This window comes from Telopea speciosissima, chromosome 7, assembly GCF_018873765.1.
Source record: "Telopea speciosissima isolate NSW1024214 ecotype Mountain lineage chromosome 7, Tspe_v1, whole genome shotgun sequence".
Lineage (NCBI taxonomy): Eukaryota > Viridiplantae > Streptophyta > Magnoliopsida > Proteales > Proteaceae > Telopea > Telopea speciosissima.
In genome coordinates, this window is record NC_057922.1 from 11215871 (window position 1) to 11230698 (window position 14828).

Below are 14828 nucleotides of genomic sequence, written 5' to 3' on the forward strand. Positions count from 1 at the left end.
ACTCTCCGGACCCCTGAACACGGAAGAGAACCCATTCGCAGATTTATTCATTACTCTCGGGCTTCGTATCCAATGAGGCCGTAATCAACGCTTTTGACGCTCCGACTCCATAAGAAGGAGAAGGACCAAATCAGCCGGCCCGCCCCCGTAAGAGGAGATTATGCGATCAACAACTTCGGCATAGCAGAGGCCACTACAACAAATTCGCTAGCTCACTCGCTCATGATTTATCAGCACTGGAGATCCTACAGATCATCCGGCACCGCATTTATCATGGAGGAGAGGGAGCAACAACACAAGCCCCAACCAGAACACCGCCACCACCAGCACCAGAGACAGACCTGGCCCCAGAAGGGGAAAGGGCCCCTTTGGCACCTTCGAACAATGTTTTGGAATGAGATATTTTCTTTTCATTTTAGTTAAACATGGATGCAAATTTTATTCTTTTTACAAAAGCAAGAGATGTTGTAGGAGCATTACCCCTGCTTTTGTAGAGAGGCTGTTTCAGACTCGAACCCATGATCACTTGGCCACAATGGAGCAACTTTACTGTTGCACCAAAACCCCCCACCCTCTTGGGAGTTGAATTAAGAGCAACAATATTTCTACAAAACCAAGACATTCACAGCATATCACCTTGACATATGAGAAGTACTTGGGGTTTCTTGGGGTTTCCTGCAACCTCAGATGGGACTATATTGAACGGTGGTGGTTTGATAAGGAGACCCAGAAGGTATCAATATCAAAGCAAAATGAGGATTGCATGCAAGGAGGTGGATGGTTTCTAACAAACTTTTAGTCATACCAACAACCATTTTCAATGAAGAACATTGACATCATGGAGAACAATGCTGCCGGAATTATAGTTTTATCCCTACTGCTCAAATTCAGTTATACATCAACCCATTATGAGTTATAGTCATCAATTAGCTATAGAGCTCCATGCTATGGACATGAAATCTGACAGATTTTGTGATTTCCAAATCTATTCTTTAATAGGTTCAGTTATACATCATCCCATACTGTCATTGGTTGAGCCCTTCTCTTTATTGTTTTTTACTACAATGTCCTGTGGCCAGAGCCCTGAGTTTGAAAATAATCATTTCAACCATATTCCGACTCAATTTTCTGTGTGATCTTCAACAAACTTGGACCATCTGCTCTCTATAGATGAGTTTTCAGAGACGGGCAATAGAACCTTTAACAACATGACTTCCTCAAACTAATTGAAAGTACAACCTTCACATGACCATCACTTGACATTGTAACGAACTCGGGGATCAGCCATAAAACCAGACTCTCTAACACAGTATAAAAGAAAAATGAAATTACCATTCTGCTACCAGAACAACTGTGATCCATGTTTTCATTGACCATCCAAAATATAAAGGTTTATTCAGTGAGGTAAACTATAAGTCAAAAGAACAGGGGGAAAAAGAGAAAACGAAATAGAAAAAATTAAAACAGAGTCACCTTGGCCCTCCATCTAATACCCACAAGTTACACCAATCATTTCCTACACCAAACCATACAGTGTGCTTTATCAATCACATAACATGCCAACGAAGTACAAGCATAACCTAAAGTTGTATTACTCATGAACTCAGTAAAGGTGCACTCAAGCTCTCTTCCAAAACTAAAGTAAAAAACTATAACCATAATCGCTTATATACCGCAAACCAAGTCTTCAACGTCCTAGCAAGCTAGATAACCTTATGATAGATCTACTTCACAAATCTTTAGCTCTACATAGTTCAACAGGAGAGAAAGACATATTCCAAACCCAACCCCCAACCAAGAAAGTAAAACGATGCATAGATCCTGCAAGATCAAAATTTTAACAAAAAGCAATAAACCAAATTTGTTCCCAGGCAAAGTTCTGCAAATAAAACTAACCAATTCCACCCTAAAATGGCTTTGCATAAACAATTGTTGAGCAATAATGCAAATATTGGCTCAATGGAAACTCGATGATCACGATAATTAGAGAAACATATATGAAAACCCAAACACACACCAGGGGGAAAAGAAAATTTTCCTAGGAAAGATCAGAAATAATATATAAAAGATAAAGGAGCTGCTAGGTTAAATATTTAAAAAAAAACAAAAACAAACCGTAAAAACTGCAGATTCTCCACTCACCCCTTGCTTCGTCGATTGATTCCCACTGCTGTTGCAGATGCCTGATCCTCCTGCCACCATTGCAACGATACCAGCTTTACGGCAGATTTTCTCTTATATGACTTCTGGACTGGGTTTGCAATTCTCTCCAAGTGATTAAGAGATTCAAGGGTTCACTTAACTTCACTGAAGAGTTGCAGATCCTAAGGTTGCCTGAGAGTTGCAGGTCTTGCATTTTGCATGATTAAGAGATGAAGAGGAATGAGGTAGTTGCAGGCCTTGCAGATCTTAAGGGTTCAAATATGGATTGAGAGGGTTGAGGTTTACTTGGGGGGGGGGGGGGATTAAAATTATCTTTTGCATTTCATATTAACACCATCAGCCAAAAGAGGGACGGAAGTAATTTTGAACATCACAGGGGAGTGGATTGTATTTTAGGTCTAGTACACGGGAGGTCTGAGTAATTTACTCTTTTTTATTTTATAGGGGTGAGGCAGCAATTTTGGCTTTCTTCACAAAAAAATGTCAATATTTGGAGCATGATGCTGTATGAAGTTTCTACAATGAACATACCATTCTTTACTGGATCCAATCTCAGCCTCAAAAAAACTTAGGAGAAACAAAAACAATATGGAAGGTTTAAGGAGTGGGTGGTGGTTCATGCAGAGGTAAGGCTTTCAGTATGAAAACAAAAAGCCATGCTACATTTACTATCACTTGAAAGCATAAAATAAAACAGAACATCCGCTGAGCCCCTACACCTCAGTACTTTGACAAAGCTCATCTGCATGCAGAGCCAGACCAAACACCATAGCTTCATCCATCTCCATCCTAACTTGCTATTCATATCATCTGCTGATGAAGCTCCGCGGCCTGCTGAGCCAGCTCCACCACCATAGCTTCGTCAAAAAACTTATTTATGCTAACATCTTCACTCATTCCCTGTCATTTGACAATGTCAAACAAACATAAGTTGTTAGCATTAGGTTATAGCTGCTAGATTTGACAATATTAAAAGAAAGAGCTGCTGTTTTACAAGAACATTACCTTCCGACGCCTTGTCTTCACCATGAATTCTCGTGCAAGGTGCTGAATGGGTGCAGGTTCGAGGGGTCGCAGGACTATGCTTTTGTCAAGGGGATCTCCAGGAACTATAGCCCAATGGTCAAATGCAGAGAGGGAAAATGCCTGTCCTTGAGTATGGTACCTTAAGTCTGTCTCAAACCCAAAGGATTCTATCACTGGTAAAAATGCCTACAGTTCACAGAAAAAGAAAGGAAGTCACAATCACATAAACTAGCATCCATGCATACAGGGACACGGCAGAAAGATTAACTACAAATAAAGGACATGGTTTTGTCGACATAAAATACACATAGAAGTATCACCAAACACTACAAGAATTGTTTCATCACCAAACCTTGACAAGGTAAGCAGGAGTTCCCGGTTGAGGAACGTCAGCCGTAACATGTCCACGCCTACGAGATAACACTGTGTAGATTGCAGATACACAGTCTATTGGGGTTTGGATCTGACACAGCAGACACAAATAATTGATAAAAGCCACCATAAACAGAGTTAAATAAGATTTTTTTTAGATAATTCAATATATGTATTGGCAAAAGGTTTCGTACACGGTCGTGCATGGTGCACAACCGTGCCTTCAACCATTGGATAGGGATGAGAAGCTGTGTATTGTACACGGTCATGCCCATCTAATGGTTGAAAACACGACCGTGTACCATAAATGGCCGTGTACAAAAACCTGTCCCTTCTGAATTTCTATACTTCAATATTTATGATATATGTTTTCTGAATACTAGCCTGTATATACCTCTACATAGTATACAGGTTCCATGAGCCTTGGAGTTGCCATGAGGAATGCTGAATAAGCCACCCGTCGAGCAGTTGGAATGATTTGACCAGTGCCCCGATGCAAAGGCTCAGGAGCAATCCTTGCATCAACAATCTTGAATTTTACATTTCTGATGGGTTCATCACAGAGTGGTCCTTCTCGAGCACCCCACTGGAAACTGGTCCGCACAACAACACCTATAAGAAATCAAAGAAGCAGGAACATGATACAGAAAGGAAACGTAAGGCAACAATTATTTTACCCTTGAACAATGGAATCCTTGACTGCATTCAGCAAGTTTTTGTCAACTTCACTTGGAAGAGTATCATCTAATAAAATGTTAGGTCCCTGCAAGCAAATTTTAAGTCATATTATTTCGAAACAGGAAGAGTGTGAAGACCACACACCAACACCACCCCTCTCCAAACCCCTCCCTCCCCCGCCCCCCCCCCCAAAAAAAAAAAACAAAACAAAACAATCTAAGAAACTGAATTTGAAAAATCGCCTCTTGCCAGACTGGAGAGATCCTGCCATTACCAATAGAGATGGTATTAAGCACACACAGGATATGTACAGCATGTGTATTTTTTGCAAATAAGGCATAAAACTAAATTTGGAACTAGCCTGATTTCTCTCCTTTCAAACTGGAACGGATTCAGAGTTTACAAAATAGGCAAAAGGACTGCAGATTTCCAAAGAGGGAGAGGATAACGAGAACACGATAATTAAGAATTTGGATTCATGACCAAGCATAAGTACCAAATTCAAAATGATTGAAATTATGGACGAGAGGGATGGGAGGGAGGGGGAGAAGAGCAGCGCCTTCAAGCTAAAACTAGCTATACAGCAGCCATGCTACATAGAACTCATATTCATATTACCTGCTTATCAGGCCCGAATGCCCAAATAGACCGTGCTGCAAGTAGATCCCAATCATATTTTGTTTGGAAGAAATCGCCAAGTTTCTTTTTAGGCCAATCAATGCTTACAACACCATTCTCAATATCCTCTGCAAGTCCCTTTTCCAGGGGCTCTGCAATCTAAAATACGAAAAAGATTAAAAGGTCACCAAATAAGACTATTGTCAAGATCCACAGTATCAGAAATAACCAGAAATATTGACTTCCCTACCATGGTTATTTTGTTCTTTTTGTTCGGTGTTTCAGCAAAACATTTCATTGATGAAGACTCCACCACTGTCTCACAGAATGACACAACAGGATCTGCGACCTATATCGACCCCAAAACATGTCAGACATCAGGTGTGGAAGGGCACATAAAACAGAAATCTGTTTAATGAGAAAGTTCCTTCATATTTTTACCAAGAGAAGTTGAAGGAAAGCACGAGTGAGATCATAGCAATACCTTAACTTCCACTTCAGAATAGAGCTCCCTAAGGTCTTTCATTATAGAGTCCAAATATAACTCTCCAGTACCCAAAATGGTATGCTCACCAGACTCCTCGACCTTCGTAATTGCCAAAGGATAGCTCTTACTGATTTTCCTAAGACCTTCCACCATCTTGGGTAACTCACTTGGATTCAAAGGTTCAGTTGCAGTCTTGACAACAGGGAGAGTATTGAACTTAAGAGGCCGGAATATATACAAATCTTCATCATAGTCCACATTGCAAAGTGTAGCAGTCTTCATAATTGAAGCATCCACACCTTCAATGAGAACCCAAGAGCCAGGAGGAGCCTTGCTTATGGGTATCCTGTAACGAGATTGATAAACCCATAACTTTGTTACTTCTTTTATGGTCATGTCCTCTTCATCATCTGGAGAGTAACCTTCACCTAATACACGTACAGTCTGTCCAGTTTGGATCTCACCACTGTAGACTCTACCAAAAGCATCAAATACACTGCAATCAGACTTGGGATAAAGTTTTGTGACATTAATCATAAGTGGACCATAAGGATCACAGTTTTCCATGGCCTCGTAAACCGATGAGTCTTTGGGTCCTGTATATATATGTTCCACCTTCTTAGGTGCAGCATCCTTGGCTGATGGGATGTGATTAACTAGCATATCCGTAAACCCCGTTGCAGTACCAAAAACTGAGCTACAGGCCAGCCTTAGCAAGGGTCTAACATTTAACTTGTATGCCGCATTGCTAAGTGTGACACCAAGTTCAGCAAGAGTTGACTCCACACTCTTCTTATGTTCTCCAATTACTTGGCTATAGATTTTATAGAGTGGCTCCAGGATAAACTGCACAAATGATCTTTCCCCCCCACTAGCAGGGGGCTTCCTCTTGAAAACCCTAGCATCAGGATGATAGTACATATCTCCCCAAAGGCGGCTAGCAAACTTATCAGCATCGAATGGGATCCCATGAAGCTTAGAATAAAGTTTAGCAAATGATTGCAAAGTGAAGGACCAACCAGCACTTGAACTTGCAAAGCAAACATTCCCGGCAGCTGGATCAATGGTTTGTACACCTCCTGCAGTAGAAGAGGCGGCAGATATGTGGTTGTTGATGACTTCAATTGTATGCCTTATCTTATGGTAAGCATCCTTTGGAGGCAATTTTAATTCTGTAATCAGCCTGTCAACCTTGTTAAGCACAACTACAATGGGAAGCCGTTCTTGAATTGCATGGCGTATAGCCCTCTCTGTGTTTACCTGCAACGCAATAAGAATAAACCTACTGGACTTAACAGCTTTACTCAGAAACAAATATTGCGATAAGAAATACTATTGGTTTACATGCATTCGAGAGAATATCCTTTTAAAGAATAGTAAACTGAGGTAAGTCACGCACCATTACTCCTTCAGCAGCATCTACAATCAATACAGCACCATCAGCAAGTCTGAGAGCCGCAGTCATTTCATCGGAGAAATTGACATGGCCAGGAGTGTCCATAATATTACATAAGTAGGATTTTGCATTGCTATCCTCAAGAACAAGAGACATGGGCACTGCCTTGATTGAGATCCTCCTCTCTTGCTCATCTATCCTCGTGTCTGTGTACCTCATGTGCTTCTCGCTATTTGGATCAAATGTTGAGATGTGATGGGTTTGCTCGATCAGCATGTCCATGAAAACTGTTTTACCATGCTGGAGGTGCCCAACAAGGGCAACATTCCTAACCAGCAAGGGGTTCGACATAAGACCCAGAAGGAATTTCGTATCCACATAGGTAGAAGAATCCTTCACACCCAACTCAAATTTAATATTCCGGACAGGTTTTATAATTGGTTGTTCAAGGGGCTGCTCATCTTCATCCATCACAAGGGCCTCAACATCCTCACCAAATACCTCTTCTGCAGTAGGGTAATACTTCTTGTCTTCAGCAAGCACAACCTGGTTATCCATATCAATATCATTAGTAGATGTTATCCATCCAGCTGAAGCAGCAGCAGTGTTCTCGTCATCTGACACTGGTGGTTCTTCATCAGCTTTGTCAGGTAGGTCCTCATCATCCTCCCCAACATCAGAGTCTCTATCAGATTCTATGTCTGGTCCAATATAGTTCCCAAACTCATCATATAAGCTGTCATCCATGTTGATTACAATCTGCAACAGAAGGCTCAATGAGTGCAACTCGAAAATAGCTAAGGAAGCCACAACAACTACAATGATATATAACCAGTTCTGGAAATTTAAGTTCAGGTTGAGTCAGTTTTGGGGCGCGAAAAGAAAATTTTGAAAATGGGAATCAGGGGAAGGGGCCTGTGATTGGAAATTTCTCATCTTAGTCATCCTAGTTTTGAACCAATAACCGCAGAAATCTGAGAAGCTCTCCAACTTTAACTGATTCTGGTCCACATGCTCCAAAGTTAGAGAAAGCACAAGGTTGCTCAGCAGCAGATATCAGTCATCCAGAAATACTTGGGTTTAATTTCTAAGTTAAAAACTTAAAATTACATGAAGAATGCTACATAATTAGTCTCCCTAAATGATTATTGGACTACTTTATTTGAACAAATGTTTCCACCTCTCACACGTCTTTATCATGTTAGGATAAAAAATAAACATAGGTGGGGTCAGGAGAAGAACAAGAACATAATGAACTTAACTAATGGACGCTTATAGGTAACTATAGAATTATCAAAATTCACCAATAATGGCTGTATATAAGGCGTCGTCAGTATCTAATGTGTAGTACTAATTAGGTAAATACAATTTTAAAAGCAAGAGTAGAAATTAAAATAACTCCAGTGAATGGAGAACATCTCAACCAGTCAACAAGTGAGTGGTAGAAATAACATGCCATCAAACTGCAAACTCAAGAAATAACATCAGCAACCAGACCCTCTTTAGTTAACACTCATGTAGCTCTCATTGTACTTGCATCATACGCTTTTACCCTAAATCAACACAACTTTGGTAGTAACTAAAAGAATTCCCCTATAAAGCTTCTACACTTACAAAAACAAGAGGAACTCTAACATGGTAAATTAAAGTGAAGATTTATAAATAATAGTCTGGTAAGGAGAAGAAATAAATAATGGCAAGATTCAATGGTTCCTCTGTACATAGTTAAAACGTGAACAGAATAAAAACGGTATTCCGTATGGGCATGTTTTAAATGGACTAGGACGCGAACGGGACAGTCAAAAATAAGGTGAAACTTTGAGGACGGCAAAAAATTGAAAACAGCGGTACGGGTTTTAAACAGTTAAATTTGAACAATATGGGACCAAAAAAAGGTCAATACACAAGGATAAATTGGGAAATAATTACCTAAATGCAACCCAAGAATACAATGAAACACTCCCACAGACAAAAAAAATTAATACACGAAACACATTTTCACTTGGCATCATTCATGAGAAGTACAAAGACCATATCATCAATGAGAACTACAAGAACCAAAGTACAGAAATGACCCGCAGGTCTCCGTAATCCCAAATTCCAATGAGCCTTACTAAACAAAGACAAAAGCACGCCTACAAAAGTTCAATAAAATTCAAATGTTACCATTACAAAGGTATAGAAATGGGGATAGGGCTCTTTTGGATTTCCATTTTTTAATTTTACTAGGTTTCGGTTATGTGCAAGAAGTGAGAACTGTCAATGACGGCTTCTGTTTTCCCATCATCAGAGCAAAACCTGTGTTAATTCGCATCGTTATAAATTCTAAACTGAAGATAGAAACTACCATCATCTATGTATAATCCAGCAACCCCCTGGATAAATTCGCATCATTATAAATGCGCAAGAAGTGGGAAAAGGGAAAAGACAGACCCGCAGGTCTCTGTAGCCCACAAGGAGAGAAGGAGAGAATTTCACCTATTTCCCGAAGGTGGCTGCTGCTCGAAGGATTCCCGGACCTGGAAGTTGCACGCCGGTCGCTGCGGCTCCAAGAAATCCAGAAACTGGAAGAAGCTGTGGTGCTGCAGCTCTGGCCCTAGCACCGGCCACCGCTAACTCTGGAGTCTGGCTGCTGGCGAGCCCTAGCGCCGCCGCCGCTAGTAGAGTGGGAGTGTGGGAGGGGGAAAGTGAGGGCAGAGGAACATGGTAATGGCTTTCGGGAGCAGGGAAACAGTGGAGAAGACTGTGAAATGAGGACGAAAATGCGAGGGGTTAGGTTTAACCGTTCAAGTAAATTAACGTTTTTCTTTCAATTTTAAAACGCGTATACGAGTGTAAAAGGCGTTTTAAACGGATTTCAATCCCGTATTTTTACCGTTCGTATGAGGGTAGCGTTATAAATGGCAAAAACGGTTTGATATGAATTAACTAATTAGGGTCCATCCATAGTTAGTAAGTTTGGGAATTGCAATAATACGGGTACGAATGCATATAACAATTTAACGGAATACACATCAATAATACTTTTCAAAAATCGGTGCAATAAAATATGTATGTCAATGATATGGTACGCGTTTAATACGTATTTAATACAAGCATCAATTCATTGGAAATATATCTCCTGTGATTCCTTGATCGATACAATTCCGCTAGTGCCTCTAATAAGAGGGGGTGGACCCCACCTGGGACAGAGTGTTCGATCAAGGGTGAAATGGTCATTTCGCTCCCCTTGTTAGGGAACCACCGGACAGGGAACCGTAGGTGATAAAAATCCTCAATTCACTATGCGACAAGGTTTTCATTGTTAACATTTCTCTTATTTTGCACCAGTTATTATCAATTTTCTTCTTCTTTTTTCCATAGTTTCAGATGTTGATCTGCTGTTTCTTACTTGCTTTCTTTAAATTAAAATCCTCCAATCAAATTGTTGAAGTTTGAAACAGATCATCAACAGACAACAGTGATTTCCATAATTCCTAGCAAGGGCGTTTCATAAACATCAATCAACTACATAGATTGTGTTTACTAGAATGAGAACAAATAGATGTCAGGAATGTTGAAAGCTACACTTCAAGAAACGTGAAATATAAAGATGGGAAGTAGTTTTCTGTCCGGGAGTGTAGCCTACGCTAACACTCCTATGTGTGTGTGTCTCTCTCTCTCCTCCTCAAAACAAGGGGGCAGAGGTGTCTTTTTCTATGGGAAGAGAGAGATAGACTCATAGGAGTGTTGGTGTGGCCACACTCCCATACAGAGTTCTTTTTCCCTTATCCAACAAATGTATAGAGAGAGAGAGAGAGAGATGAGTTTAGATTTATAGAAGAATTTACAAAACGTTTCTCATTGGCTTAATGGAGACGAAGAAGAAAAAGAAGGGGGCATTAGGGGCAGGGGCTCAACTCAAGAGGTATTTGAATCAATACTCAAGAGCTTCAATCATCAACTGCCACTGAAATCATTTGGAAACACTCTGTCGGAGAAGAAGGGGGTTGGGCCGCTAGGGTTCCTCGGTGGTGTATTCTGATTTTTCAAGGACGACGGTTAGGGGAGCTCAGTTAGTGTATTTGGGAGTTAGGGGATTTCGGGAATTTAGGGATTGAATAATTGATTGCCTTTTTTTTGTAACATAATTGTGTCACATGCGTTCTATACATGCATGTATAATACTCCAGACCTTAAAAGGTGTGTATAAAACCATATCACTACATTTATACGGAAGAAATCACATAAAATTTGAGTACAAGAAATGTCTGGACCCTCCAGTCCTAATTAAGACATTTACTTATTTTGATGCTACTTGCAAAGTTTATATTGAATCAAGAGAAAAAGAAAAGAGGGTTCAAAATGGAAGTTTCAAAAAAGGGAAAAAAGATCTCTATTTAGTGGTGTTTACTATGTCCTCTCACAGGGCACCGTGAGGTGATGCCTCTGTCCCTTAAGTAGATACCCAGGGATGCTCACCAATTGGCCCAGATGTTTGTGTAGCGATCATACAAGACCAAGTAGAGATCTCTTGTCCTTTAAAAAATTATCTCAAGCCCATCAAAATATTTAAAAAAGAGAAGAAGATGCAGGAGACTTCTTTTCCTTCTCAGAGTTCCAGTTAATCAGGTTGAGGATTCAGTCAATTATTTTTCTCAGTACACATTGATCGATGATCTATTTATTAATCAGTCCTCTATATACCCAAACCACTTCATAGTACACATTAATTCCTCATAAGAAGCTAAAAGAAGTTACAAAACTCTCAAAGACCACAATTTATTCATTGCTACACATATAGTCTAATACACTTAAAATACACCACTTAAAAGAAATAGCAGTGGCTAGCATACAGACTCCATAGACTTCTAGTAATTACAATCACGGACAATGGCGAGGGTGGTGAGGGCCGTGCGGTCCCGGAGGACCTGGCGGACCTGGAGGGCCTGGCGGAGGGGCATGAGGTGCCGGAGGGGGAGGGGGAGGGGGAGGGTGAGGATGGGGATGCCCATGGTGAGGAGGACCTGGCGGAGGGGGTGCATGTGGTGGCTCCGGGTGTGGCGGACCATGGTGTGGACGATGTGGATGTGGCTCAGGTGGTGGAGGGCGATGCATCTTCCTGATCAATGTGTTATCCTCTCCTCTTCTTCTTCTTCTTCTTCTTCTTGAAATTTGAGTAGTTCTGAGTGAGAGAAGGATTGGTACTTGGTAGTTATATAGTGAATTGAAAGGATGTCCGCAGGTAATTAAAGTCTTCGCTTGCAGTTGAGAGTTCAGACTTATCTAGAGAGGGAGATTATTTTAGAAGGTTCTAGTTACAATTAATGTTCAACACCGTCCATGCACTTCCATTTCTGTGGTCCAAATCGCTCGAGAGAATGCTCAAGTCCCATTATCACTCAAAAGCCCTGATATTCTAGCTGCAGCAAGAAATTTTAGTTATTGGGCCAATAAGGAAGTGGGAAAGAGGATCTAAAATACTTTGATAAATGAACATACTTGATGGGTATGAATGAAATTTGTTGCTTTTTTCTCTCTGGATTCTGGAGAGGATGCACGGCATGCAATTAAAAGAAAGAAAACTAGACACAGACTAATCTTATCTTAATGGTTAAGAAAAGAAAAGAAAAGTTGTAGTTTCTTCAAACTGAAAACAAACCTAGGAGGGCTCTCTGTTAGGCCAACTGCTAGTCAACCTTAATTTGTTTCGTCATCTAACACCAAAAAACAAACAAAACATATCTAAACCACCGTTTGTTTAATCGTTTATCGAAGGAAAGCCCTTTTGGGTAACGCATTTTAGTCATCTCTTCCTGTCGAAGCAACCTTCGGAGAGGGAATTCTCGAATCATTATCCTCTTCTGTTACAGCACGGTGTTGTAACGCATTGTGCGATGGATGCAGAGGTCATGTGGGACCCGTTGTGCCACATAGTATCTACAGCACTGCAGGTTACGTTACAACACCATGCTATAACAAGAGAGAATAAAAATACGGGAATTCTCTCGTGTGATTTACTTTGGCCGACTCTAATTTCATTGTCAATAACTAATTAATAGATAGAATTCTTTTTCTTATCAGATCACATACATGTAATAATAATAGATAGAAATTAAGAGAGATTTGTGAGATGGGTATAAATTTGGCTCCGCGAGTTGCTTGAAAATTTCAGTGCTTGGGCTAGGTTAGGGTTTAGATTTCCAAGCTTGTGGTTGAGCCAGTTCTGGGCAGTTTCCTTAGGTTACAAATAGAATTTGTAATTAATCTTACTATCTATGTCAGTATGTCCTCATACAATGAATGATGTGGCACTACTCTTTTGCTCAAGGTAGACTTTGTGTATTTAGAATTTCCATTGTAAACATATTATCATTATTCATTATTGTTGCTTTATAAATGTTGTTACGTGGGTGCATGACAAGCGTTGTTAAGATTGTTGCATCAAACATAGTGGGTGTTGTGTTGAATTATGTAAGGGGTCGGTGCTCTTCCTTGGTGGGCGATCGTGAATTACTTTATTGTATTCTGCAAATACATTTTGAAAGATCATTTTTAACCATCACTAATTCATCCCCTTTCAGTGATACATTTGGATATAACAAAACCCCAGACCTAACATTTACGAAATATGAGAGGTAAATATAATAAATCAAGGAAAAACATTTCCTATGGAAGAGTGTACCGCCTATGTCCAAACACAGAGGGGGGGCAAAATAACCGCGCCTTCCCCCCATGAAAGGCATAAATGATCACCCACCTTGCATGCTCCCATTGGCCCACGTGCACACGTAGGTGCCACACTCCCCCACTGGAAACATTTTCCCATAAATTAAACATGAGATATCCCAACCAATGGCCCCTTGTTCAACTAGCTAGTGGCATCACTTCGTAAGAGAGTTCTCGGGTTCGAGTCATGTGCTTCCATGTGAAATTTGAATCAAGTTATAATCTAGTGATAGCCTCCCTGTGGCTGCAGCACAGTCGAGTAGGGGTGTCAATTCCAAGCCCGGCCCGGTCTGATTATTAAATGTGTCAGACTTGACGTTTAATAATTGATCGTTCTCAATCCTAGCTTGTCATGCGCCCAGCTGGACCGATCAACTCCAGGCTCGACCTAGCCTGCCTGGTTACAGTCCAACTTTGCCCGACTGAAATGGAGGATTATTCAATATATCCGATTTTGGTTGGATTAGATCAGCACAAACACGATTTCATTTGTAAGAAATGGAGGTAACAGAGAGATTACCCCCTTGATTAACGGGTAATCCTTGTCATGAAGGGGTCATTGAATAGCTGTCAATTTAATTAGGCAAAGGTAATTACTGGGCTTCTACCTTCCAGCAAATTCCAAAAGGTCCACACAGACATTTACAGGATTCATCTAGAAAGAGAAAGCCCACGTAAGGTAGCCCATGTGCTAAGTCAAGGCCTTTTATTTACTGACTTAATTAAGTGGATGAGCGTCACCAGTTGAATAGGTCATACATATCCCCTCCAGCCCACATAAAAAACTAATGTAACTTTTTAATTTGCTTCCTAGAATTTGTGGTAGTCACATCACACACAATTTTTGCTGACAGAGAACTCTCTAGCAAAATAAATTTCACTTTAGAAACAATTGTTTCAATATCCCATAATCAATTCCAAAACCCCTTAATATTGGGCTACAGAAGCTGCAAAATATTATTTTAAGTTTTTTTTTTTTTTTTGAGAAATGGATAAAAAGAAAAGAAATAAGCATGGAAGAAGGAATTTATATTCTTCTTTTTTTGGGGGGGCTAGTCCAACCCTTTAGGGTTGTATCGTTTAGAATCCGTTTAGAGACCGTCTAGAGTTAAACATGCCTATAACCCAGTTAAAGCTCGGTTAAGGTCCGATTCTAGTACCCGATTATAGTGCAAAACTGACTGAGCCCGGTCAAGCCCGGTTAGCTAAACGGATGGTCACGGTGCAGGGCTTGAACTTGGTTAAGACCGATTAGGTCCGACCGAGACCGACCAAGCCTGTCTGGTTGACACCCCTACCAAGACATGAACCCCAATAGAAGTAATTCAAGCCGCTCAAGGAGCGAACTTAGAGTTTCTCCAAGCACGATAGCCCCTAAGA

The 14828-nt window shown here is 40.6% G+C and overlaps 2 protein-coding genes across 3 annotated transcripts in view; one reads left to right on the plus strand and one right to left on the minus strand.

The window, feature by feature from the left end:
- Positions 1-2675: 2675 nt before the first annotated feature.
- Positions 2676-7534, minus strand: LOC122667569 (110 kDa U5 small nuclear ribonucleoprotein component CLO). 2 transcript variants are annotated; one of them, XR_006333812.1, is made up of 10 exons: positions 6744-7534; positions 5342-6604; positions 5108-5206; positions 4858-5016; positions 4239-4324; positions 3956-4154; positions 3542-3652; positions 3169-3375; positions 2833-3063; positions 2676-2730 (listed from the first exon to the last, which is right to left on the minus strand). XR_006333812.1 is itself a non-coding variant. In XM_043863899.1 (9 exons), exons 1-9 carry the CDS (start codon positions 7485-7487, stop codon positions 2965-2967), a joined length of 2967 nt encoding a protein of 988 aa, XP_043719834.1. In that variant the 5' UTR covers positions 7488-7534; the 3' UTR covers positions 2797-2964. The 2 variants fall into 2 exon arrangements, 1 of the variants encoding a protein (XP_043719834.1); XM_043863899.1 differs by lacking the exon at positions 2676-2730 and having other exon boundaries at positions 2797-3063.
- Positions 7535-10396: 2862 nt separating this feature from the next.
- The window catches only part of LOC122667615 (E3 ubiquitin-protein ligase RLIM-like), a 30711-nt gene continuing 26279 nt past the window's right edge, over positions 10397-14828 (plus strand). The window contains exon 1 of the mRNA XM_043863963.1: positions 10397-10413. The gene's annotated coding sequence lies outside the window, so the exon portion shown is untranslated. The remainder of the gene's footprint in view (positions 10414-14828) is intronic.

Bases quoted from the DNA above. Each gene is read 5' to 3' on its own strand.
- LOC122667569 (XM_043863899.1), bottom strand. From the start codon at position 7,487: ATGGATGACAGCTTATATGATGAGTTTGGGAACTATATTGGACCAGAC. The intron at 4,155-4,238 runs GTAAAATAATTG...TGTGCGGACCAG, and splicing joins AAGGATTCCATTGTTCAAGG to TTTCCAGTGGGGTGCTCGAG. The intron at 3,653-3,955 runs GTATATACAGGC...CTGCTGTGTCAG, and splicing joins AACCTGTATACTATGTAGAG to ATCCAAACCCCAATAGACTG.